Source organism: Lolium rigidum, chromosome 1, assembly GCF_022539505.1.
Source record: "Lolium rigidum isolate FL_2022 chromosome 1, APGP_CSIRO_Lrig_0.1, whole genome shotgun sequence".
NCBI lineage: Eukaryota > Viridiplantae > Streptophyta > Magnoliopsida > Poales > Poaceae > Lolium > Lolium rigidum.
This window is the reverse complement of record NC_061508.1, coordinates 261,370,659-261,397,684: the sequence shown is the minus strand read 5'-3', so window position 1 is coordinate 261,397,684 and position 27,026 is coordinate 261,370,659. Positions and strand designations below refer to the sequence as shown.

The 27,026-nt window shown below is 42.8% G+C and overlaps 1 protein-coding gene and 2 long non-coding RNA genes across 13 annotated transcripts; 2 read left to right on the top strand and 1 right to left on the bottom strand.

Moving 5' to 3' along the window:
• The first annotated feature begins 1,139 nt into the window (after positions 1 to 1,139).
• Positions 1,140 to 2,929, top strand: LOC124693148 (OVARIAN TUMOR DOMAIN-containing deubiquitinating enzyme 1-like). Its single transcript, XM_047226609.1, has 9 exons — positions 1,140 to 1,192; positions 1,275 to 1,328; positions 1,436 to 1,495; positions 1,588 to 1,671; positions 1,791 to 1,907; positions 2,011 to 2,066; positions 2,162 to 2,217; positions 2,297 to 2,397; positions 2,607 to 2,929. Exons 2-9 carry the CDS (start codon positions 1,281 to 1,283, stop codon positions 2,823 to 2,825), a joined length of 741 nt encoding a protein of 246 aa, XP_047082565.1. The 5' UTR covers positions 1,140 to 1,192; positions 1,275 to 1,280; the 3' UTR covers positions 2,826 to 2,929.
• Positions 2,930 to 11,901: 8,972 nt separating this feature from the next.
• Positions 11,902 to 13,477, bottom strand: LOC124693189. The gene is made up of 3 exons (XR_006999891.1): positions 13,365 to 13,477; positions 13,029 to 13,132; positions 11,902 to 12,267 (listed from the first exon to the last, which is right to left on the bottom strand). It is a non-coding gene; the product is annotated as an uncharacterized LOC124693189 (long non-coding RNA).
• A 3,166-nt stretch (positions 13,478 to 16,643) lies between these two features.
• Positions 16,644 to 25,202, top strand: LOC124693156. 11 transcript variants are annotated; one of them, XR_006999883.1, is made up of 13 exons: positions 16,645 to 17,154; positions 17,985 to 18,191; positions 18,763 to 18,832; positions 18,997 to 20,317; positions 20,932 to 21,001; positions 21,384 to 21,439; positions 21,539 to 21,612; positions 21,704 to 22,469; positions 22,680 to 22,842; positions 22,946 to 22,977; positions 23,070 to 23,236; positions 23,895 to 23,986; positions 24,635 to 25,202. It is a non-coding gene; the product is annotated as an uncharacterized LOC124693156 (long non-coding RNA). The 11 variants fall into 11 exon arrangements; XR_006999890.1 differs by having other exon boundaries at positions 21,384 to 21,612; positions 21,704 to 21,769; positions 22,223 to 22,469; XR_006999875.1 differs by having other exon boundaries at positions 21,384 to 21,612; positions 21,704 to 21,769; positions 22,197 to 22,469.
• The last annotated feature ends 1,824 nt before the right edge of the window (positions 25,203 to 27,026 follow it).

Below are 27,026 nucleotides of genomic sequence, written 5' to 3'. Positions count from 1 at the left end.
CTTTTTGGAAACTAGTTAGCAGTAAGCCCATAGCTATGATATATCTGTAAAATCGGGTGGAATATATTACCAAATTTAACTGCCAGATATCCTGATTTGGGATTTCTTTTAAGAATTTGGTAATATATGTAATGCCCATGTTTAGAATGTTCTAATTCACAATTTCTTTGATACCAACGCGAAGTGTGACTCGAGACCAGATATTATAAGTTGTGCTACTCTTTATGGTTTCCCTCATTTCTTGCTAAGTTTGTTTGGGATGTCAATGGTGCTTGTTCATTTACAAGATCAGTCATATGTGCTTCACCTTTGAGGCCTGTAAAATCTTGGTGCTGTTAAAGTCCTATATGATTGTCTCTTTTAGGGATATAAGGTGGAATTCGGAAACAAATTGAAGCTCTGTATACTGCTAAAGCATCCCTATGTATTGCTTAATAACAGTTTTTTTTTGCTTGGGTTGGGCAAACCTAGAGATACTATCTATGCATTCCTTCTATTTCGGAGTGTACATAGTCCGGATCGAGATCTTAGACTGTAGTAATTGTACTAATGCTAAATGCTGTATGGTCATACGTCATTTCTTTTTATCGCATTTTTACAATAGCGGAATACCCTAAAAACATAATGTGGCAATGTACTGCACCAACTGGGTATGCAGCTTCTGTTTAGCAACTAGTTAGCACTAAGCCCACATATATGATCTATCTGTAAAATCGTGTGGATTTTGGTACCAATTTAACTGCCAGACATCCTTTTGTTCCAAGGAATGAACATGTCGGATTGTAATAATATAAATGTATACTTTTCATTAGTCAATGACAACCAATTCCTGTTGGATTTCAGTGCAATACTCCAAATTTGGTTATTAAAGACATCGAGCAATTGGTGTGGATTGCCAGTGTATATCATTTAATTGAAAATGCCTGCATTACAGTAGAGGGTGTGTCTTAGTGACTGCTCCATGGAGTTTTGATTGATGTAGTAAGGATTCAGTGGGCATGCAGTCCATCCCATGGTCATTTTGATTTGATTTATTCCTGTTTATCCCAAGCAGGATAGTAATTATCGCTTATGTTGTTTTGTGGAGCTTAAATGTGATCGCACGTAAATGCATACCCCTTATCAACTATAGTGCCCTTTTCAGATTCTTGGACATTCTTTTTGGAGACATGAGGATGCGCCATGTGATGATGTGAGTGACGGTTTCTTTTTATAATGCATAGTCCAATTAACTTTCCCTCATTGGTTCTTTGTTAACCTCTTTGTACCTTCAGTTTTCTATGGTTTTGCAGACATCGCAGAATGGCGGCCCCAAAATTCATGAAAAGGTTAATTTTCTTATTGAGTATGCTCATATGCTGGATGTTAAGAGATGGCAATTTGAGAAAACTGCATTGGTGTCTGTAATATACTAACTGAAATTTTCTTGGCGCAGGAGCCTTTATCATCTCTAGAGTCTGAGTTTGCATACGACCCTATGAAAGATAAATCAAATGTAAGTACGACTTGTGAACCATTAAACTTGTACTTGTTTTGTTTACTCACTTGTTTGCTATTTGTTCTCTCCTATTCTTTGGGCTTCTGCAGAAGCTTTTGGCTAATTACTCTGAATACCGGAAAGTAGCTGGAGATGGGAGTTGCTTCTACAGATCGTTCATTTATTCATATCTGGTATGCTGATATCTTGTTGAGTCATTCTTGTTGCTGATTTTTTTCCAGTTCTCCACCTTAAAGTTTGTGGTGCCTCAGTGCATATCTGCATTGATTTTTTTTTTCCGTTGGGTCTATAGGAGCTGCTTGTGAAAGTACCTCATGAGGAGGAACTACGTTTGATTGGGACACTTGAACCACTGTTGGAGAAGTTCCAAAGACTTGATTTGCCTGGTTCATATTATCATGGTCATGATGTAAGACTTAGCATAGTTTCCATTAACCAATTTGTTTAATCCTACATATCAGAACCACCAATTGCAATCAAGTCATATATTCATAATTTTCTAATCCATGCAGGCTTTTGTGAACTTCATACTGAAATGTATGGACCGAAAACAAACTCTATCAGTAAGGTGGGTTCACATTGAGATTATTACAACAATTAACTATGCTGCATACTTTTTTTAGAGGACTAAGCTGCATACTTATGTTATAAATGTCTTTGCAGTGACTATGAAGACTGGCTTTTCCAGGAGAGTCAAAATGATCAGCTGTTTGCCAATAGTGAGAAATCACAACCACACTCTTAGTTATGTTGCTACCTTACTTTAATTTTCTGACTCCAGCTATTTTTATGATCTAGTCATATCATATCTTCGACTGGTGACAGCGATTCAGATATGCACTGAGGTTGAAAAGTTCCGGCATGCCATACCTGAGCTTGATCCATCATACCCTGAAGGGGTGAGTGTTTACTTTCTGTGTGGTCAAAAGTGTAGTACTAGGTCTGGGTATTTGTCTCTGTGTCTGCTGGTTATGATTTTTGTGCGCTGCAACTTCACAGTAAGAGTAAACTTTGCACATCGTGTTACTTATACCAGCAGGTGAGTTTGTTTGTAAAAAATGATGTGAATTCCTCACTCACAAACCCCTCGTCTGTTTTCAAATTGCAGTGGTGTCGACAGGAAGTCATCCCAATGCACAAAGATGCATTTGAAGTCCATGTTGTCGCCCTCACCGATGTACTACAAGTGCCCCTCCGAATTGTCAACGTTGACATTTCAAAGATTGCAGAGCCAAACACCCACATCTTCGAGTCACCAGATGCCTCGCCCTCGGTTCCTTGTGTGACGCTGCTGTATAGGCCAGGGCACTACGATATCATCTACTAGTAGTATTTGTAGTAAGTCGTAGATACCATCAGGACTGATCAGAGTCACGCGCACGGTTACATGTAAGGAAACTTCTGGGCTAGGAAAACGCAGCTATTACTCTTGGTGTGTACTCATGTTGCACTATTTCTATCTTTGTGCATCCGTACAGAAATCTATTAAGCTTTCTTTCTTGGGCTATGAATACGCTGCCGAAATTCTTTGGTGGAACGAGCAGCAAGTTCAGAATTGCGTCATTTTTGAATGGTGGAGATATGAGCTGGTGAGGAAGAAAGGGTATTGCAGGTTTGGATTTCACGCTGTGATGAGGTAAAGGCCGATGATACATTTTCGTCAATGTTCTTTTACTGTAAAATAGCTTCTAGTAAGTAGTATCTTACAAGATACAGAAGCAGTCATGTTTTTTCTCAAAAGTAAAAAACATGGAGACAAATTTCATGAAACCATTACTACCAGAAATTACTGTCGTCCCACGCGGTGCTCTGCTTCGTCTTGAGGCTTTTGATGTACTTGGCCATGAACCACCAGATGCGCTCATCGTGGCCACGACACCAGCCGGACAGCTCCTTGACGCCGCGCTCCGCGACGGCGAAGGCTTCAACGTGCCGTGACAGAGCGGCCAGGGCCCTGACGTAGAGAAGGTAGGCGGTCGGGTCCATGGGGAAGGCGGCGAGGAGCCCCTCGCCGACGGCGCGCACGCGATCCACGTCGCCGTTGCCGACTTCGAACGCCAGGTAATCATCCCAGCCTTGCTTGCCGAAGCCGCCGCCGCCCCGCGGGAGCCGACGCACCCACCGCTCGAGCACCCGCCGCTGCCCGTCGACGTCGCCGGCTCTGCGCTCTGCCAGTGACCAGCTCCAGTACACGAAATTCTCAATGGCGGAGTCGGATAGCGCGGCGAGTGCTCGCTCGCAGACGGCCCGGTCGGCCTCGATGCCGCCGCCTCCGTCCTTGAGCTCGAACGTCACTGTTAGAGATAAAATAGCAGTTAGCAGTTAGCGTTAGATATAGGCTAACTTGTCAGTTATTATCTAGCGTTGTCCAAACGCTGCCCATACCGAAACGACACCACGTCTATTCGGAACAGCCGTGAGGCTTTGTAACCGACATGTAAACGACTCTTGGGGACCTATAAATACCCAGCAGTCCCTTTCAATAAATCATCCATTCACTTCATTCTCACTCGATTCTTCTCACGTTATCAGCACGCTTCGCTCTGAGTAGAGAGCACAGGCCAGAAGAAGAAAGGTGAGAAAGAATGGCAACTTTGCCGGAACTAGCCTTTGCCTTTGCAAGGTTCGTCGCAAGACAGTATCGCCCCGCTCGCCGGACCTTCGGTTCTGTTGCCGCCCGTCGCCGCTGGAATTCCGGCCGTCGCTATCAGCGTCGCCCGGACAGGAACGGTGGCCTCCGCCACCGCAGGGCACCATATGGTGTCCACGGCCGCCGTCGCCAGCAGCGTCGCCCGGACAGAAACGGTGGCCTCCACCACCGCAGGGCACCATATATCCACGGTCGCCGCCGCTACGGCCCTGGCGGTGGCCTCCGCCACCACCGCAACGGCAACCGTTCGAGGCCCTGGCGCCACCATAGTGGCAACCGCTGGGTGCAGCGCCGCCACCAGGTGGCCTCTGCCGAACCAGCTGTTGTAGCCGTGCCGGAGGTCGCCGCGGAAGAACTGGTCGATGCTCTAAACGAGGACGAGGCCTCTGCCTCCAACGCCTCTGTGGACGCCGATGAACTACTCAAATGCGAGCGACTCATCGACAACCCAGAGCACGACTTCGCCTACGACACCGTGCCGGAGTTCTCCTCGCCGCCCAACGCGATCCAGCCGGGGGCAGAGATGCAGGAGGTCGAGATCGCGGCTCCCGCACCGGCCGCCCCGGTACTCCGCGCCCAGGCAGAGGAGAACGAGAACGCCGCGCTGATCGACATCCCGACGCCCTCGCCAGAGGCCCGCGTCCTCCTCCGCACCTTCACGTCGGCCATGGCGGCTCGCCCCGCCGAAATCCACGCCGGGACATGGTTCCCCGCGCTCCTCGACATCACCAACCGACTGGGAGGGCTCTGCCTCTAGGACCCTTCCGAGGGGACGAATCGGTGCTGAAGTCACCGTCCATGGCGCCGGCGTGCAGCACGACATGGCCATGGGTGGATCGGGTGAAGAGGATTTCGATTTGGGGTCGTACTCCAGTCGCACCTCCCTGTTCCCCTTTTGACCTGCTCGTGCAAGCGGTGCCTGACACACGCATGGGCCAAGGCCTACAGGCCACGCTCGTGTCACATGGAACAACATAAATGCTCATTTAATATTTATTAGGCGATTTAGCAGACTAGTCCCTATATGCTAGGAAACTGCAGATCAGCCGTTTTAGCAGTATAAATATACCGTAAATTTATATTTAGGACCCTCAGTTTGTCCTTTAGTCAGCTTAAGCATGTATTATGTTGTAAATATAATACGACATGTTATTTATATATTTGCCTCTAGCATATTATAACATGTCTATTCGGTACAACTATTTTATTTTATCTTATTTTGCATTTGAAATATAATTTCGTGCAAAGCTCTCATTACTAAAATATGAGATAAAAAGAATGTGACTATCTCGAATCATATTTGCGAATCACAAGGTGATGGCATCTACTGTTTATCCATTACTGTGAGGTATATTCATTTGTCATTACGATGAATGATTATCTCCAAAGTGCTCTTCCAAATATATTGAAGTCAAAGTATAACACAGGGTACTAGATGGGCGTCTACGGACATATGTCAGATTATGCTTCCTAGTACTGAGAGATGTACTCCATAAAATGGAGATTATCTGCAATGTGTTAACTTGAAATTCGAAGATCTACACATTTTGGTTTTAAAGCATCAGCTTAAAATTGTTCCTCTAGAACAAAATTGTTGTTTACCAAAATAATTTTATTATAATGTAAAATTAATAAAATGCATGATCATACATGCAGGAAAAATGGCTGGCATCAACAATAAAGAATTCCAAGAACTACAAGTTGATGGAAGTAACTATCTATCATGGGCCATGGATATAAAGATAAATTTGACTGGACGTAACCTTGGCCCTTGCATTCTCACACCCCCCGAAAATGCCCCAGAAATACCACAAGTGGTAAAGTATGTGGCATTACATTTCATAAGGCACCACCTCCATCCCAGTCTAAAAACTGAATATTTAATGGAGGAGGACCCACTAGCCTTATGGAACTCCCTCAAGGAGAGATATGACCAGCAAAGAGCAGTAATGTTGCCGGAAGCCCAGAGAGAATGGTCTCTCATAAGGTTCCAGGACTTTAAGTCTGTGGTTGCATATAATTCTGCAGTGCATAAGATTAATTCCAAACTGAGATTTTGCAATAAGCAAGCTTCAGACGAGGACTTAATAGAGAAAACCTTATGCACTTTCCACCCCTCGATGAGGATATTGCAACAGCAATATCGTCAACAAAAATACAAAAAGTATTCTGAGCTTATATACACATTACTTCAGGCTGAGAAGCATGATGAACTTCTCATGAAAAATCACAATGCTCGCCCAACGGGCGCCATGCCAATCCCTGAAGCACATGCTAATGCTCATTTTACTAGTAAATTTGCAAACCGTAAACGGAACTTCCGAAAATTCAAGGGAAAGTGGAAACCGAACAATGGTCAAAAGACCAACGGTCCATCTAAGGGGAATGGTCAATTTAATAAAAATAACCAAAATGACAACTCTCAAACTTGTCAAATGTGTGGATGTACGAATCATCGTACTAATGAATGCAGATATGCCCGACCACCTCGTGGAACTATACATGAAGTATGGCAAAGAAGTCAAACAAGTTCATGGAAACAAAGCTGAAGCTCACTTCAACGACATACAAGACAACTCTCAAGTTGGTCCATCTCAAAGTTCTATTGAAGAATTCGAGCCAAAAGACGATATCATCCTCGATGAAGACATGCTTGTGGACTACACCCAAGATGTTTTTGGAGACCTCAATTAAACTCCATAAACACTTGATGTCATTTAGCCATTAAATTACTACAAACTGTTATATTGTATAACAATACGTAGAATAAAGTCTATCAGACTATGTAGAATAAAAGTCTATCAGACCATGTATATTGTATTATGTGAATCAGACATAATACTGCAATGTATTTATATTTGATATTTGTAACATAAATACTATGTTGGTGAATATATGAGTAAAAATATATTCTATACATTCAATTCTATTTACAGGAAACAATCCGATGAAAAAAAAATCCTATTTAAGTGAGTGGTACCACCACTTCTATCATTTTTAAGGGAAACGAAACATTTCCAAACTCTTACTAAGAGTAAGGACGATGTTATGACCGTAAATAGGCATAACACAACAATTATTGGTTCCTAAAGAACCATATTCATACTCCCTATAGGTACTATTATTGTAGATCAGAATGCAATCTTGTGTCCTGATTATACCTTCATTCGGATTATGTTATACATACATAAAACCCGTACCTTATGTTACAAGATAATTTTCAAAATCTTGATAAATTCAAGACTTGGCAAGATTGCCTTGATCATCCTGGAACAGGTATGATAAGAAAATTATTAACAATTCTGTTGGTCACAACTTAAAAGTTGCAAATCTCAAGTCATCAGAATTTATGTGCACCACATGTGCCATGAGAAAAATAATTTTAAGGCTCTCTCACCTTAAAATTACAATGACCACTTTATACATAATCTTAATATACCAACATCTTGTTGGAGACCTGCGGTCTTACACGCGCAGATCTATTCTAGATCATTCCAACTGCATATCATACTGCTTCCCCTTGCAGTAAGTACGTGGAAATGAAACAAGTATTTCCTATCTGCGATATTTTGGTTCTTACCAATATCACCACTCCAGCGTATAGGATCTATGTGAGATATTACTATTTATTTATTGTCCGTCAATCATGAATATCTCAAGCTCCTATCAGGAGAATAGCTTATAACCCATACGCTGATTACACTTAATATAAGGACATTTTTGGCATTAGGGGGAGATTCGTACCACAAAGAATGCCGATAAATTAGAAATGCCATCAGACATTCAGTCCTCATATTCACGTACTTATTAACTGAACATAAAGTTCAATATATTTGCAACACATTGCAAATCTGCCACATACATTTACCTATGACAAAAACGTCATGAAATTACATTATGCATGCATGCAATGTACCATAAAAGTGGAAGTATCTCGTACCACCACTATTCTCCCCAAATGAGAGCATTAGGGGGAGAAACATGGTCACATGAGAAATGAGTTCTCCTATGTATCCGCGGAAATAGAGGAAATTATATCCTCAACTAAGTAAATGTAGTTCAACCTCAAGTTGAATAAAACATAACGGATGCTCATCATCCAAACCCAACATATGTGCACACTATTTGAAGTGTTGGGAAATCGAAACACCTTGACTCCATTGTTATAGGAAATCACGAGGAGTTATAAAGATGTAAATATTATTTCCATAATTTTCGTTGATTCAACAGAATCATATAACATAAAGACTACATTTGTCGACAAATATTTATCCTTAAATTGCTAAAACCTTTAGGGCCCTGAACCAAAATCCATGGTAGAGTGCCTCATGCACTCATATATTGGTTCAACTAGAAGGAGGCAATTAGGAATAGCATTCGCTAAACAAAAGAGATGTATTTACCACAGTAATACATTCTTCTCATAAGCATCTTCCCTTTTGGAAAACTTAATGAATTTTTGTTCATAATGAAGTGGTGAAAAAGCGATGCTTGTAGCACAAGGGTTCACGAAGAGACCCGACATCGATTATGATGTAACATACCCTCTTGGTATAAGTGGAATTATGTTTCGATATCAATATTATTGGCAGTACAAATAAACTATCCATGCAGTTCATAGACGCGGTGATTTCATACTCATATGGATCACTCATCTCGGTCACGAAGCCGGCCCACAGCTTGGCGTTCCCGGGGTCGGCGGCCGTGCCGGCCTCGAATTCTGCTCGCTTGGCGGCGGCAGCTGCTGTCTCCTCTGCCATCGTCGTACCTTGAGTTGTCGATCTTTGAGTTGTGCGATGCGTTGTAGGCCGTCGCGTGGGTACTTCTTATTGAGGATGATGATTCGCTTGGTAGTCCGCATCAGATCGGACTCGGATGCAACAGCTAGCGACTCGTAGGAAAGATTTGCACGTCGTATCCCCTGCACTGCAGGAACGGCGCCGGCCGGCCCGGGGGTCTCATCTCATGGATCCGTGTTCTCGATCGTCGAAAGGAAGTGGGTAACCGTCCGATGGTCCTCACACGCGCCGACTCCCCTTTCTACAGCCGCGCGCGCCGTTTTAGGAATTATTACCACGGTCGGTCGGTTCCTCGGCGCCAGCTCGATCAGCTCCTCCTGCGCGCCGTTTACTTGGTCGGATCTTCTATCTTTTCCCTTGCAAACAAAAACACTCGCTCGTGGATCCGAAACAACCTGTTCGCCCAAAGCATCGAATCGAATCTTTTAAATTCCTACCTAGTATGGGACGCTACCTCTGTCCTAATCAGGCTAGTTAACACGAGTCTTGTTCTTCTCTTCTTTAACTGAAAATCAAGGACAAGGAATGACATTAACACTATTATTATTACAGTTTCTGCTTTCGACTTGTACCAAAACAATGACCACCTGCTGCCTACAAGGCAGAAACCAGAAACTTACAAGCAGAATAACTGGAATTCGCACGCATGCTATAACATCACTAACAGTGATGGCTATACTGTGCACACAGGCGTCACCCTCCCCTGCACATACAAACCAGTAAACTTTAGAAAAAAATTTGTACAACTCACACAAACAAACCGTGCTCATAGATCCATGAAAACACCACACGGCAAAGATCAAGTCTATCTCTCTCTCTCTCTCACACACACACACGACAGAGCTTTTCCTACATATGCACCATGAAATGGGCACTCAGACAGCCTAGCCTGATGCACCATATGCCCCTGAACACTCCAAACCATACAGTCCAATTACCAGAATGCATGCACTTGGCCTATAAGAAGCCAAATGATATCAAGTACACAACAGACAGGTAGTTGAATGATCAGTAAAAGCAAATACAAGCATACGTTCTTACCATGTTCTGTAGCTACAGCTAGATAACAAAAACCACCAACTAAGCAAGCCGAATACAGACATGCTATCTAATCAAATTTCCTAACTACACAATCGTGTCCGTTCGAGATCACCACATAATACTAAATAAACCACACCACCAGAGTCCTAAATAAGAAGAGACAAGAGAGGAACATGACATGCACCTAAACCCGCCAAGTCGAAGAAGAAGGCCGCCGCTGCCAGCTGGCCGGATCCGGCGGCCATGACTACCTCCAAGCCAGCTCCACAGCCACTTATTCCCTTGATTCGGAAACACAAAGATAAAGGAAGTGGTCAGGAACTGATCCAATTCTAAAATTCTTACTAAAGAAGGAATTACTGAAGCTAATAAACATTCAAGTCAGGCAAAAAATTCCAATCTAGACACACAGGGTACCTGTAGATGTCATTTCCAAGCTAGGCAAGAATTTCTCTACTGTCTACAAACTCAATTGTAACTGGAAAAAGTAAACTCCTTTTGCAAACTATCATTAAGCATCTACAGCCTAAGCAAATATGTACAGCTCTTATTTGCCATGGAGTTTAAGCTTCACATTCATCAAGTCGACCAAACAACAAGTTCAATAAAAACTTCATAAAAATCTAAAGCTAGAGCTACGAGTTGTCAGAATGTTAATTTCTTTCTTATTAACACAAGAAATTACTAGAGCTGCACACCGTCTCCAAGTCACAAGCAACTTGAGTGCAGATACAGTCTTTCGGGATAAGCAGCAACATCACAGGCATTTCAAACATGCAAAATCAGAATTAATCCATCCTTTTAAGGTGAATTCATTGTCTTGACTCACAAAAGATTTAACTACTTCGTTGAACTAGTAGTCCAGATCAGCTCCAAGAAGCAGCTCCTCGGTACCATGACCGCATACGCTTTCTGCACCTCACATGATAGAAAAAGAAACGAGGATTAGTATCGGCATCACATACACTGATCACAAGAACAATTACTCGACAAACATCATGAGATAGCATATAAGTGATCTAGGGGTCAAGCAACCCAGAAAATAAAAGGAAATCAAATTTATGATCAAATATACATATACAAAGTTGCGCAAATACTAAAATATGAACAAGAATTAGCAAATACAAGCATATTCAGTGGAGGCAAAGAACATGTTTATATGTCAGAATCAAGGGTACGTATCATTCTGTTATTACGATGTTCCGTAGCTACAGCTAGATAACAAACACCAACCACTGAGCCAGCCAAACCTAGACATGTCATCTAATCAAATTTCCTAACCATACAATAGTGTACATTGGAGATCACCACATAATACTACACCAAACACACCACCACAATCCTAAATAAGAAGAGACAAGAGGAACATGCCACTCACCTAAAACCGCAGAGTCGAAGAAGAAGGCCTCCGCTGCCAGCTCCACATCCAATTATACCCTGAGATTGAAAACAAAAAAGATAAAGGAAGTGGTCAGGAACTGGTTCAATTCTAAAAATCTTAATAAACAAGGAATTACTAAAGCTAGAAAACATTCAAGTAAGGCAACAATTTCCCACCTAGACATACAGTGTAAATGTAGATGTCATTTCCAAGCTAGGCTACAATTTCTCTACTGTCTACAAACGGGAAAAGGTACTCTTTTTGCGAACAATTAAGCACAATTATCATTATGCATCTACTGGCTAAGCAAATATAAACGACTCTTCAACCCTAGAAGATCTGCTGATATGCTGATATATATAAGATAGACAATCCATAAAAATAGCAGAATTAATTCATCTTTCCCGAGATAAATATTACGCAGCAGAACAGGCATTTCAAACAGGCGACAACAGAATCAATTCATCCTTATTAGGTGGCTGCATTTGTGTTGACTAAAAAAACAAAACTGTTTTGTAGAACTAGTGGTCCAGATCAGTTCCAACGAGCTCCAGGTTCTGCCCACATTTAATACCAGTCAGGTTTAAGCTTCACATTCATCAAGTCGAACAAAAAACAAGTTCAATATAAACTTAAGAATAATCTAAAGCTAGAACTACAAATGGTCAGAATGTTAATTTCTTTCTCATTAACACAAGAAATTACTAGAGCTGCAAACCGTCTCCAAGTCACAATAAGCAGCAACATCAAAGGCATTTCAAACAGGCAAAAACAAAATCAATCCATCCGTAAGGTGAATGCATTGTCTTGACTTGCAAAAGATTTAACTACTTCATTGAACAAGTAGTCCAGATCAGCTCCAAAAAGCAGCAGCTCGGTTACATGACCGCATACAATTCTGCTCCTCACATGTTAGAAAAAAAGAAACGAGGATTAGTATCCACACCACATACACTGATCACAAGTCCAGTTACTCAACAAAAACCATGAGATAGCATATAAGTGATCTAGGGTTCAAGCAACCCAGAAAATAAAAGGAAATCAAATTTATGATCAAATATACATATACAGAGTTGCGCAAAATACTAAAATATGATCAAGAATTAGGTTCTTAAGCCATCATGGTAAATATAAGCGATTCACCAACTGCAGTAACTCAAAAAGGAACAAGATTTTGAATTGCTGCCATGTTTCGCTTGCTTTTTCTTGCTGTTTTGGATGTGAGTTGTGAAATCAATTGCCACATCAACAAGCAGAAAGGGCTTCAAGCTTATACTATGAAAAAGCAACATAGGACAAAAATCAATTGAGGCGCAGAAAAGGTAGGGTGCTCATTGATGTGATATTTTACTACCACAGATGAATAACATCAGGCAATGCAAATATGACAAACCCAAATACCGACTTACCGCACATAAGAAACCATCACACAATGCAAACAGAGACTAACTGAAGCATTCATTCAGCCGTTGTGTTCTTCACCAAAAATCTGAACAGCATATTGCAACAATTCTAACAAAACCCACTACCATCAAACCGTCACATTCTTCCCAAATTGTCATATGAAACCCACAACATCCGAAACGCACAGAGGCAGAGCTAGATGGATGTGCTATCACGGAGAACATAGAGGGCAAAGAAGAGGAACCAGAAATTTACCAAAGCCCACGGAGTCGAAGAAGAAGGTCACCCGCTGCCATCGCACATTCGCACGCCGCCACCGCGGTGAACTCGTGGGCTGGTTTGCATTCTTGCCAGGGAACCTGCAAAGGACATCCATGCAAAACAAGGTAAATTTCCTGTAGGTGCGAAAATTTCTCCGGGTGTATATCCAAAGGGAAATTTGAACCACGCAGCACTAGTATGAAAATCTAGAGATATCTAGAGCAATGCAATCCTGCAGCAGTAGCTCACCAAATACGCTCTCATACAAGATTGGGTGGCGAGCAAGGTGTAGATTCTAGCGAGAGGTCAGGACAGGGGAAAACTATCGACCTTTGGGTGGCGAGAGGTGTTCCTGGACGGCGGCCTGGATGTGGAGCTTTGATGGGGAGCTCCTGCAGGTCCTGAACGCGCCTCATCCGGCGCTCACGGCCGCGTCCATGGCGTCGGGCGACCCCCCAATGACGCCGGCGAGCAGGGTGCCGGAGCTCGCGTGCGGCGGCAGACTTGGAGGTTCCCGCGGACGAGCAGAGGCTCCCATGGCCGCTGAATCGACGGCGAGGACCAGCCGCACCGCGCGAGGCCGAGGCGGGCGTCGTCGTCCTCGACGCCGGCCTGCAGTCCCTGCGCTAGGGTTTTCTGCAGGCTCGGGGAGGAGAGCAGCAGTCCGTCCTCGGCGAATCCCCGACTTCCTGCGCCGGCAGCCGTCGTGGAGGGTCGCGCCGGCCGCCGGCCGCCGGAAAGGGGGCAGCTTGGTTTTGCGTGCGGCGCGATTGGGGCTCGGGACGGCCGCTTAGGCCGAGGAATCGAGCGGGGAGACGGCGCCCGAGCTTCGCCGGCGAGCGGCGGCGGCATGGGTGGGCGGGGAAGGTGCGGGAGAGGGGAGTTGGGTGGCCGGCGGATGCGCGTCTGTTGGTTTTCCTTTTTCTTTGGTCATCTTCATGCGTTTTGTGCTTTCTTGAGGTGATGTGGTTTCCTTAGTTAAATTTTAGCAAATTTGACTTTGATTAAATCCAAAACGCAAGGTAAATAAAAACGGAGGGAGTATAGTAGTGAATGCTAATCCTAGTTGCTCCCTCGTTCACATTTATAAGTCACAGAACGACTTCATGGTCACGTTCAATAGTGATATGGACATATCCTCATTTTCCTATTTTGCCTTCGTTTTCCTTCCCTCACACTCATCGTCACCTCGACTGTGGGTGAGGTGCCGATGTTGGCTCTAGTGACGTGTGGTTTTTGTGGGATCCAGCAAGATTCTCTAGGTGGGCGATTAGGTGTCGCTGCTGGAGCCGACGAGGTGTGACTTATAAGAACAGCAGGTTGCTGCTCGGGCCGATGGCCGACGATCTGCTGGGCGAGCTGCACCTGTTCGTGATGCAACAAAGAAGCTAGGTCGGGCAAGCAACACCTAGGCGTTGACGCGGGGAAGAAGCGGGGCGAGCAGAACCTGGGCATCAACATGTACGTGATTGGGCTGCAGCAGGACTTCGGCGAAATCGCGAAAAATGGTCGGAAACCATTTACCTCTTGCATGGGGTCCTAATATTGGTACATAGGAGTGTTGTAAACTTGTAATTAAAGAGAAAACCCGGTACAGAAACTCTAAAGTGGCCTATCCCAAAACAAATTGATAGAAAATCACATGAAATAACCACTTCATTCGAAAACTAGGGGGTACACAAGCCAAATCACATCGAACATGGTGTCGCCTAAATTTCACGAGGGAGGTTCGGAAACCCTCCCCCTCTTGCTTGGGGCCGTAATATGAGAATAACAGTGTGGTGTAGAGAGGAAATGCCATTACACAACTCTAAAGTGGCACTTGCTTAACAAATAGGACGGATTGTTGGAAAAAATGCAAACCTCTAATACAAAACTCTCACTTTGAGGCCAACAACCAAACTCTTATAAAAGCTTGTCCTATTTTCGGTTTTCATGTTCCTATAACATATTATAAACATGACCAAATACAGTTTTGAAGGAAAATGTACATGTACACTTTGCGAGGCCTAGCAAACATGGGGTTCACGTGAACTCGCCCCGAGGATGGGTGGAAAAATGTTCAACTCTTTCATGTAGTCCTAGCATGGGTATACGAGGGTCGTTAAAAAAGGAGACGGCAATACACAGATCTCAAGTACCACTTGCTTCACAAACATGATTATCCCGGAGGAAGATCTCCGACTTATAGGGTATATGTTGTGGGTCCCACGCAACAGGGCCTGTGTTAATACAACAAATATAAAACTTACATGGAATCAACACTTCCAAATGAAAGCTAGCTAGGGGTAGACTTTGCGGGACTCACAAAACACGGTTGCGCCTTTAATCGAGCGAGGAAGGGTAAGAGAGACGCTTCGTTTATCTTTATCGTGTCCTAATATGGGTATGTATGAGTGTTTTAAATAGATCATGAAACCCACATGAAATCACCAGTTTCGAAGGAAATCTTGGGTTAGGCATTACGGGGCCCATGGAGCACGGCTTTGCATGAAAAACGTGAGAGGTATGGTCGAAAACCCTCACCCTCTTGCATGGGGTCCTAATATGGGCATATAAAAAAATATGCCCATATTTTTTTTTTTAGTTTCAAAAAAAAAATATGGGCATATAAGGGTGGTATAAAGAGGAAATTAAAATCAATACACAAATCTGAAGTGCCACCTCATTCGCAAACATAACTACCCTAGAGGAAGATTTCATACTTATAGTACAAAATTCCCACTTCGAGGCCACCGATGAAACTCTTGAAGGACTTGGACTCTTTTTTGAGGTTTTCATGTTCCTAAGACCTACACCGACAAAAACAAAGTGAGGAGTCACTTGTAATCACCACTTTATACGGAAAGCTAGGCGTAGATGTCATGAGGCCCACGAAAGAAGGTTTCGCCAAAAATAGGGAGAGGAAGGGTCACCTTAAACACTAGGAACTTATATGTGTATATAAGTGTGGTTTGAAGAGGAAAATCCAAGATACAACTCCGAAGTGCGCCTCTTTCGCGAACATGACCATTGAGGAATATTTTAGACCGACGGGGTTGAACTCCCACTTCGAGCCACCGTCCTAACTCGTTCGTGCGCTTGTACGTACAATCGCTTCCGCATCGCAGTCTGGGCTAGTCAACATGTCCCCTCGAGAATATGTGATCGATTGTTGTTATCTTATCGGACATGCACGCCTATACTATGTGGGTAAATCCCCCAAAACCAAAAGTTTTGAACACACGGAAGACTAGTATAAAAAACAATCAAGCAAACTCGTATTTTGATGAAATCCGTTGAAGAAGAACAAAAAAATCTGCTGAAAATTTATTTTTGCACAAAGTAGAATATATATATAGCTCTCTAATTTTGCATCCAAACTGATAGGTGGAATTTATTGGAATCACAAAACCATAGACACGCATGCAGAATGAGAATTGAGGATGGAGTCCAGCTTAGGAAACCGAAAAAGTATGGAAAGTTGAACCGTCTACAATGCCTAATTGGTGATTGGATTGACATATTCACCACGTAATTAAGGCAGCCGCAGGGCACTGATCACGCTAAGGGCGATTCATTTTTCCGCGGGACGAAAATGTGGCAAGTCCAAAACAACAGCAAACACCACCCCAGTGCCCCAACCTCACCCAACACCACCTCTCTCTTCCCCTTCCAACGCCGGCAAATCCCGGCCGGTTCGGGCGCGCCCTTTCGCCGCCGACCACGGCAGCGACGCCAAATCCCCCTCCTGTACTGTCTCCATGGCGTAGAACCGCCGTTCCGCAGCCCCCACGGCGAACTTGAAACCCGCAGGAATGCGCCAAAGCGGCGCCGCTGCGTGGCTCCGTCGAGCTCCGGCCGACCCTCCTCCTCAACTGCATCTCCAGGCCGCCTCCACGACCACCCAATTCCACAGATGGAACGGCTCCTTCAGGTGACGGTGTTTGAACGCGGTTGCCGGGATGGCGGTGGGGAGGCACGAAGGACGAGCCGGGTGTCGCCTGCACCACCTGCTGCTGCCGGTAATCCCTCGGGAGCTTCTGCCCCCGGCGTCTTCTTCTGGCAACCCCTCCCTCGACCTATTGATGCCGGCCACCTGCTCCTACCGCGGGCCACCACTCGAAGCTGATGAATACCGGTGAAGCCTCCCTCCCCTTCTCCTCCTGCTCCTCCATCACTTCTTGCAAAAAAATCAGTCTTTCTACCGTTTCACGTGTAGTCAGTAGAGGAAGTCACATTCATCTGGATTTGCTTCAGTCTGTTAGCGAGTGTTTTTCAGCTGTACGCCCATGATTTCTTCAGGGTTACGTCCAAGTTGCATGTTAAAACACTTGATGCGTACTTCCGTTTGCCCAAAAGGGATGATTTTTGGCATGTTCAGGGTATATATCAGCCCTCATATGCATGGGATAAATTCTCGGTATGAAAAGAGAGTCAGCAAGAATTTCGTCTCCGGTTCCTTGGGCTGCCGGGTGTGGGTGCACGCATCAATGAGTGAGCAGTTCTGCGGCTCTTTTATCTGTCAATTTCCCAAAGCAGCGAACTAGTTACTAGTTGACAAACTACAGTCTACACACAGAAATTAGTATAGTATGACTGCATCCATTAGTTATCCACGCCTTGGATGCAAGGCCTATCTACTGGAACGTGCTCTCAACATGTATATGCAGCAGATAGACTAGGTCTTCTAGTATGGAGTGCCTTGCTAATCTGTTGTAGTATGAGTGTATTTTTCCCCCCTATACATATTTATTACCGTATTGTAGAAGAATCCAGTCATCTGTTGCTTAAATTCTCTCTATTCTAATTCCAATATATGCTGCAGTTTGTAATCATTTCGTACGTGGTCAATGGTTTAGTATTTTCTCAAGGAATTGGCGCTCCATTTTTTGGAGTTTATTTGCTTCCTTTTCAATTAATCTACAGGTTCAGACTTTTCTCATTTTAATATTCAGAGTTCTTCTACAGGATCACCAACGGCAACAGATTGTACGGCTGCCGCAGTTGACTGTGGGCAACGGGAGGGGCTCACTGTGTTCCTGGGAGACGTGGAGGCACATCCTGGCTGCTGATGTCAGCAGTTTGGCCGGAGTTGCTACCGCTTGCGTTTTCTGGCGACCGCGCCATCACGGTTCTACTGCAGGCCACCACTCAGAGATGCTACTGCCTTGTGAGGTCTCTCTCCTCCTCCATCTAATCTTGCTAAAAATTGCATCTTTTCTATTATTGAATTGAATGTGTATACAATAGATAAAATCATAGGCTTGTATCGATGTATTGATGAGATAAGCATAATGATGTGTGTGCATAGACATGCATGTGCTCAGCCCCTTTGATTTCGGTTGCTGATTATTCATAGGAAGTGCTGACATATTTCAGAGCGTTCATCTATTTGTTGTTGTGATAATTTGGGATGTTGAAGCGTATTCTGAAACTTCAAAGAACTTTGTACACACGCTCTGGAGCATTGGTACATATAAGAAAACTTAGCTGGTCGTCATTGTATAAAAACAATCTTCTCGTGGTATCTGAAATTTAACATGTTTGGAATATGGTTTAATTCTTTTCCAATAGTCATAGTTATATTAAAGTTGAGAGTGGTATTGTGCTTGTAATAAAGTTTCTATATATATATATATATATATATATATCTTGTAGTTTTGAAAATCATTTGCTATAATCGTTGGATATTTGAGTTTTTGTTTGGCACATATACACCTAACTATTTGTTCTTGTTCCACTACAGATCATACTAACAAGGTTGGTTTTCCAGTTCGTGAAGACCAGCCTTTAAAGATGGTCTGCTGGATGAAAAAGTAAGTGAAGCTAGTTGTGGCCTGGAGGGATCCGGCCATTCTGACATGCTTTTTATTATTAGAGTTGATGTAGTTTATTGTTGTAGTTTTGTGGTGTCTTGAAAGGATGATTGTGGTTGTTGTGATGCTGCATGTTGTGTGCTTGACACTTCTCTTAATTTCAGGACCAACTACTTGATTCTGCATGGCCGGAATTTAGCAAGGCCTGGAGATGATGCATGGTAACCAAGTAAAAAAGCAGTTCAGAATAATGGAGCTATGAAATCTGCTGAAGCTAGAAAAAAATCGTTAGGAGACATATTGTTCTCTAAAAGAAGAATTTGTTTGATGATTCGATGGATGTGATTTGTGTGAGTTGGCTTGTTACATTAGAGCTAGGGAAATTAAGCTGGCAGGCTGCAAGAACAACTATTGTTGGTTAGTTCGCGTAATTTTACTAGTTCGCTGCATGTGTGGTTGCTAATTTGTACTAGATGACCTGAGACTCGGCAAATTTAACCAGTTACTTCAACACCATAAGGTATGGAATGCATTTCTCTGTTTCTCTTTTAATTTTGTTGTTTATATTTTGAGTATGGGAGATGCAAAAGGGATTAGAGAGAAAAGCAAACGTAGCTCCTTCTTCACTTAGCAATACTATGGATGCTATTAACTAGGTTAGGGAGGGGATATTAATTGTCGTCTTTGCCTTGAAAGTTACATAGAATTTCCAATTTTTCATCCTATTTTACATTGATGTTTAGCTTCTGAACATCTCTTAGATCCAATTAGGCCAGGTCATAAACATGATGATAAACTCCATCAAGTATTTGCTATTTCCTTTTTTGTAATCCATTTATTGATTTTAAGCTTTTTATCATTTTGTCTCTAAGATAATAAATGTGTGAAGTAGACATGATTACTTGAATTGCTTGAAGATGATAGTTGATACAACATCTCTATTTTCATGAATTAGGAACTCAATAAGTCATAACTGATTGGTATTTCAGGAATCTCACTGTTTGTGTGTGTATTTTCTTCTGCATGTTCCCTCTATATGTGGCATGGTTGTGTTCTGTGTTGCTTAATCGTGTTATTTTTTTAATCGTAGGGTTGGTTATGTATCTGCCACATACACTTAATGCATTTTTGTATATTGATGTTCAATTAGCAAGGCTGCTCTTCAATTTTTCTTTTGACTAGAATAGGCAAGCAGGGCCATGGGGTGCAATTCATTTCTTCTAGTTTTGTGCGTGAAATTCTCTCTGGTACAATATAATATACGTGATTATGTACCATTTCTACTATTTTTACTTTTAAAGAGATTAGATCTGTACATGTATCTGAGCCTACTTCTTAACTTGTGCAGGCCTTGCGGTTAAGCCTAGACCGTGTGCTGCGGGACTGCGGGAGGGGCTCACTGTGTTGCTGGGATGGCGACGCGGAGGCACGGAAGACGAGCCGGTGTTCTTCTGCCCTTGCTGCTGCTGATGGCAGTCCGAGATGGTACTATCTTATGAGGACTCTCTCCTCCTCCTCCTCCCCCCCCTCCATATAAGATGGCTAAAAATTACATCTTTTCTCCCACTGAATTGAATCTGTATACAGTAGATAAAAGGCATAGGCATGTATTGATGTATTGATGAGAGAATCATAAGGATGCCTGAGCACATACATGTATGTATCAACTCCTTTGATTTCGGTTGCTGGTTATTCGTAGGAAGTGATGGCATATTTCAGAGACTCCATCTATCTATTGTTGTTGTGATATTTGCGACGTTGAAGCTTATTCTGAAATCTCAAAGAACTTGGTACACACTTTGTGCAGCACCTTGGTACAAACTTTGTGGAGCATTGGTACATATAAGAAAAATAAGCTGGGCCGTCTTAGAATAAAAATAATCTTCTTGTGATATCTGGAATCAAAAACATGTTTCGAAAATGGTTTAATTCGTTTCCAGTAGTCAAAGTTGGATTAAAGTTGATAGTGATCTTGCACTTGTAAAGAAGTTTCTATATATCTGGCTTGTACTTTTGAAAATCATTTTCTATAATCCTCGGATGTTTGAGTTTTTGTTTGGCACGTATACACCTAATTATTTGTTCATGTTCCACTATAGGTAATAATGACAAGGTTGGATTTCCTTTACGTGAAGACCATCCTTCAAAGATGGTCTAAAGGATGAAAAAGTAAGTGGAGCTGATGTAGTTTGTAAATATTCAAACCTGATGTTGCATGTTGTGTTGGTTCATGCTCAAGTCTCGCTGCATCTTTGTTTGTAAATATTCAAACCTGATGTGTACTGGAAGACTTTTAGTAGTATTTTCTTGACCTGATGACAGAAATCATCAGGAGGTCTGTTATATTAAAACCTGATCAAACATGCACATTATCTTATTGATTTAACGTGTTTAAGTAGTAGGAAAGCAGCCTCTTAGATAAATATAATTTGGGCCTGATTTTGTATTGCCTATTGTGACCAAGAACTGATATATACATTTTTTGTTAAAGTAATTGTTGTAGTGGTGTTTTATATGCCTGATATAGGGTTGATTCTGAATTTTCTTGCAGGAGAAGCATGAGGCTTAGTGCTAATAACCAGAATGATCAGTGTACTGTTGATAGAAGTGGGAACATACCCCCCCCCCCCTGGTTATTGTTTTTTTGCTTAGCTTGATTCTATCTTATCGCTGTGGAACGGACCTTCCTAATATATCAATTTGTAGGAACTGTTATTGATTCAAAGATTTTCCATCCGATAGAGATTCATTTCTACTTGTGTAGACATGTTGGCATTCAGGTTGGCTTTCCTTTAGTTGCAATTCTCCAGTTGATGGAATGGGCAGATTGCTGACGTATTTCTTCATTCCTTTCATATGGGCACGACCCAGCTACATGTTGTTGCACAAGTGGAAGCTCTCTCTTTCCCGTAATGTCCTCTGCTCCAAGTGCAAGGGGTAAGTCTTGTCTGTCCATTCCAATAACCTAACTGGCCATGTATTTTCGAATATTGTTCGTGACCATACTCCTTTGTTTATTTTAGCAAGGGATTCAACAGCCTGATGAAGTATGGTAGCTTTTGTTATTTGAAATCATTTATTTTCCTGTAAATAATAAAATGCTCAATTATAATTGGTTTGCAGTGAGAAGGATGTGTACTTCTTAAACATGGGTTGGTAGATGTTATATGTTTATCCCAGTGGAACTGTTGGTAGTTCCATGTTTAATGTTCAATACTTTGTTTAGAAGAGCAAAAGGTGGTCATTGATTTGTTATCTTTGTCTGGAGTTGATCATCTTAAAGTTGCTGGCTACTATCAGCTCTGTCATGTAATGAATATCATTGGTACTTTATTGTTTATATCCATCTTGTACTGATGTTCAGTCAGTTCAATTGCAAAACGATACAAGTATGCATTGCAAGAGACAAGCATGCAATAATGCAGCCACTAATTTCAAGTGGTGGCAAGGAAAAAGGAGGGGAGATAAAGAGGAAGAGGTATCCTTTTCTGCCCTGATTGCAGTGGCATTGGGCGGTTCTGGCAGCTGGAGATTCCTCTGCTAGCATGGTCGCCACCCACAGTAGGACGGCAGGAGGAACTATGGCTGCTGCACCTCTAATTCGAGCAGGATGGCAGGAAGGTTTTCCTATTGGCAGGTAAAGTACGGTTCTTTTTCTTCTTATAAAAATCTTAAGAGATTGCAATGTGATGATTATGGTCATCGGAGTCTTGTCAAGCTTTGGGGTTGGACTTAGTTTTATTTGCGCGTGGTGTTAACTTGGATTAGCACATGTGGGCTCCTATTTTCCCATAAGATGGATTGCTTAAATATATGCCCAAGCCCTTGCTCTGTTTTCTATTGGCAGGGTACACTCGGTGAGGCCATCAAGGATGACAAGGTGACCATGTCCACTGGACCCTGCCGACAAGTTCCCCCAGTTCCCGAGTTCGAACTCTTGCACACAAATAAGTCTTCTAATCTGGGTACAAGGTCTTCCACACGATCGACTCTGAAGAAGAAATCTGAAGGTATATACATACATGTCACTGTCCTCGAATGTTGTAGTGCTCTTTTGTTGAATATACCTGGCGAGGAATTAACCGATGGTATGTTTCGATTTCTTATGTGAAGAGGAGGAAGAGAAGATTGTTCCAGACACCATGGTAAATGGTAATTGGGTCACAGCCTCACAACAAATGAGCATTGCGGAAACTTCTTCTGTTTTGTTCTAATAGGTTTTACTTATATATTGCAGGATAAACAGTTGGACGACACTTTGACCTTGGAGTAAAGATAAGGGAAGGACATGCAGGGATACCATGGGAGAAGTCAAACTACAGTAGGCACGAGTACCTTCAGATGAGTCTGAAATAGTATAAGATCTATGAGAGCCTCGCTAGACTGCGAGAATGACCAGAAAAGGTGAGATCCCGAGCTCATCCATTCTTGTGTTTGAATTATATCCTAAAACTGAAATGTTAATGTTGTTTCATCTTTGAAATTTATATCTAGCCTCTCTAATAGTTATGATTGTTCCGGTTGTAAATTTTGATAATAAAGGTCACTGTTTCCCTGCAAATTGCAGTCCTTCCTTGATGTTCTGTTAGCTACAACTGAAGTTAACAGTTGCTCATAATACTTATCCTGGTACAATTTTTCAAAATCGAAGTTATGTTATTCAATCTGATTTTTAGGACTTAATAGAAGGAGAGAGCCATAGTAACAGATAATCCAACTGGAACCTTACTGAGAAGAAATAGTGCTATGTTCAGGAACCTTCTGATTGCAAAGGAATTTAGTTTATAAGCCGGAAGTACTACATGTTTTCTCTCTCCTGCAACTCTAGTCTATTATGATGTTTTTTAGATAGTTACCCCCAGTGGCGGAGCCACGGCCCGGCATGCCCGGGCAGCTGCCCTGGCTAAGCTGGTGCACTCCCTTGTAATATTAGCATGCATTGATGATTAAAGTAGAAATCTTGTGGGCAAACGCTACTTAATGAAAATGCATGAAGACTTTGCCCAGGCTCCAAGTTCGAGCTAGCTCCGCCATTGGTTACCCCCTTGTTTTCTCATGTCAGGACAATAGCGAGCTTGTTCTGGATGCTTGAAGCCTGGCCGCAACCAAGGGAGTGCAGTACCCGTTCGTGGTGGGCAAGAGGTCCTTATCTTGGTATGTCTCCTTTGCTGATTGTAAAAATGGTGTGGAAGTGGTTGCACACGTGTTTATGGTAGTTCCATGTTAAATGTTCAGTACTTTATTTTGAACAAATGGTATGCAAGACCACAGATGCTGCCATAGTGGTGCTGACCTGCTATTGTGGAAATGAGAAATAGTTGGATGGAGTTGGTTAAGAAATATGAGTTGTTGCTGCTTAGGTTATGAAAATAGGATTTTTTTTTTGGGAATGAGATGAGACCTTGTGTTGAATATAGTGTCGGTTTACTTAGCTGTGGCTTGGCATGCTATCGTGGCTCATTCTGATGTTGTCGTGGTGCATGGTTTGTGGTGGCAATTGCCAGCTTTACCTATGTTTGGTCACCAGACCTTGTGTGTTGAAAACATACATAACTTGTATGCCTAGTTGTTTTTTTGTAGTACAACTTAAGCTTGGTGAATATGCTGGGTGGCACAGCTTTGTTCACTGGATTGCCTAGCACTGTTGGCAGGTCTGATATATGGAATGTTCTTTAGATTTCCTGGGAGAAATTAACTTTGTACACACTTGTCGATTAGTCTTGTCAAACGAATTAGTTTATTCATGAATAGCTTTTTTTGCTCATTTGTTACAACAACCCACTGAAATGACTTTGTTTGCAGGTCTGATATATGGAATGTTGATGCTCTGATGGCTGGGAAGAAAGTTGGATGTGGATAGCATGTTGAGTGACCAAGTCGCGGCTGGGTAGGAATAGCAGCTCGAGGGCGGCGACCCTTGTCACGACAACGATGGTAGATAGGTGAGAGTGGAACACACTCGCCAGCCCCTCCGAACTCCCTCGCCGACCGGCCTACACGGAACAGCTTGCCCCCGGCCACTTGGGAATCTAGCACTATGTGGGAAGTTGTTCTTGCTTCGCTGATGCTGCTGCTGCCGTCGTAGCCACAGGTGGCTGGCTTATGTGATATATTACGGTTTCATCTCCTTGCAATGTTGAGTAGTGGTCGACCTGTAACATCCATTTCTTTTTTAGGGGTTAAGACTGGCGATTCTGTTTGTGTTTGATTGTGCGGGTATGGCTGAATGCCACATGAGCTGTGGTGCTATCTGCAGTCTTTATATATTGTTGCTTATTTGTTGTGAGCTATGAATGTTCGAGAATCGCGGGACTACATTGACATTTTTTGGGCTAATCCTGCTAGTTAACCTTGAGTTTTAGTTTTGTTAGTACTGGCTTGATTTCACAAAGGAAGTGCTTACATTTTGCTAGTTTGATACATGTTGATGTTTTGGTGACTACTGGTTGATTAAATTCCAGTTGTAGGAGTCTTGCTTGGCGATCAACAACTTGAACCTGAAAAGAATGAAAAGGAACCAACAACTTGAACCTGAAAAGAATGAAAAGGAACGCTGAGACTTTCAAAACTATTACTCCTTGTTGTTTTGTGATAGTAAATAATTCAGATCTAGTAACAACCAACCAAGCAATTATAGAGAGATGCGGTACGGTGTGAGCCCCCCCTCAGAGTAGTACTAGTTTCATGCATGTTAAACCCAACACACATCATAACTAGTAGCGCTTCAGGTGTGGATTCTCTCCCCCGGTGAAAGCTTCAAAAAAAAGTAACTAGTAGCGCTTGGGAACTGAACAACCCGGCAATTAAACGGACTGATTACCAATAGCAATGCACGGATGCCATCACAGGTAATTAAATCAGACATGCATAATTTATGGCAGTTTAACAATGCAACATCCATGTCACTGATCCGTGTGGCATCATGTAATCTAGATTGTTTATCTCCTAACTAGGAAAAGACATGATAGTCACGCCTCATCTTCTTCCCTTCGAAACCCAACCATGCGAGCCATGGTATCTTTACCGAGGATTTTTTTTCCTGTTTTAAGTCGTTCCTTACCATTAAGTGTATCACTAAGTGATGTCTGTCGCACTGCATTTTCTTGTAGCCGATGTGCATGCTATTGCAAGCTAGCTGGTGCTGCCGACAATGGTTATATACACAAACTCGTTCCTGGCATAACATTCTGATTTTGAGTTAACCAACCGATCTTGTATTTGATCTTGTACATTGCGTTAGGCATGGATAAGAGAAAATCATGGTAGAGTGAGAAGCAAAAAAAGAGAAGGTAAAGCATGCTACTCTCTTCTCGTGTAAATGGTTCGATTAAGAATATAGGTAATAATATGAAATTTGACGTGCATGCACGACTCCAAATACAGTTACATTCCCATACATGGATTACTCCTGAAAGCACACTAGTGAACGTTGTGGTCGCTGGGACCTCACAGAATGCAAAACTGGCCATCAACATCAAGAACTGATGTAGTTGATCAAAATCTGTAGCTATCAGACATTTTTTCTTTGACATAGTTCCTAGCCACATGACAATACCAATACGAATAAGAAATCAACCAACAATGTGTACAAGCCCATCTTCTTCCTGATCGATTTTCAGGTGCTGGTCCCGGCCATATGGTAAACCCGATTACAGGAGCAAGCATGCAGACCTCGTAACGCATAAACAAGGTATTCCCAGCAGCCCATTCGATTGATTGACTATTATAAGGAAAATCGAGGAGACACCTGCTCGTGTTAAATGTTTGATTGGGTGACTCCGGTAATTAAGTTGGACGATTGATCTCTTCAGCAATGCAATTATGGGGATTTTATTTTTATTAGGCCAAGTCAGCAATCCGTGAGAATACATATCCCAGCCGTCTATCTCAACATGAAACATGAGAGCAGAACCCATGGATCCAGTTACACGCTTATACTTCTCTCAAATTCGAACCCTGTTCCCTCCAAAGTGAGCCTATAAATAGAAGGCACGGTAGAAACCGCGGGCGGCAGCGCGTGCCGTGACTTATGACTTTGGACTTTGGCGTCGGCGAGGAGAGGAGAGGGCACTCTGGATCGCTTGGGTGGAACCGGCGAGACAAGCACCGTCGTCTATACGACTAGCCGACGGTGACCATGTACTGTAGAAGACCACCAGCGAGGCGAGGAGGCCAGCGTGATGCATCGTCTCCG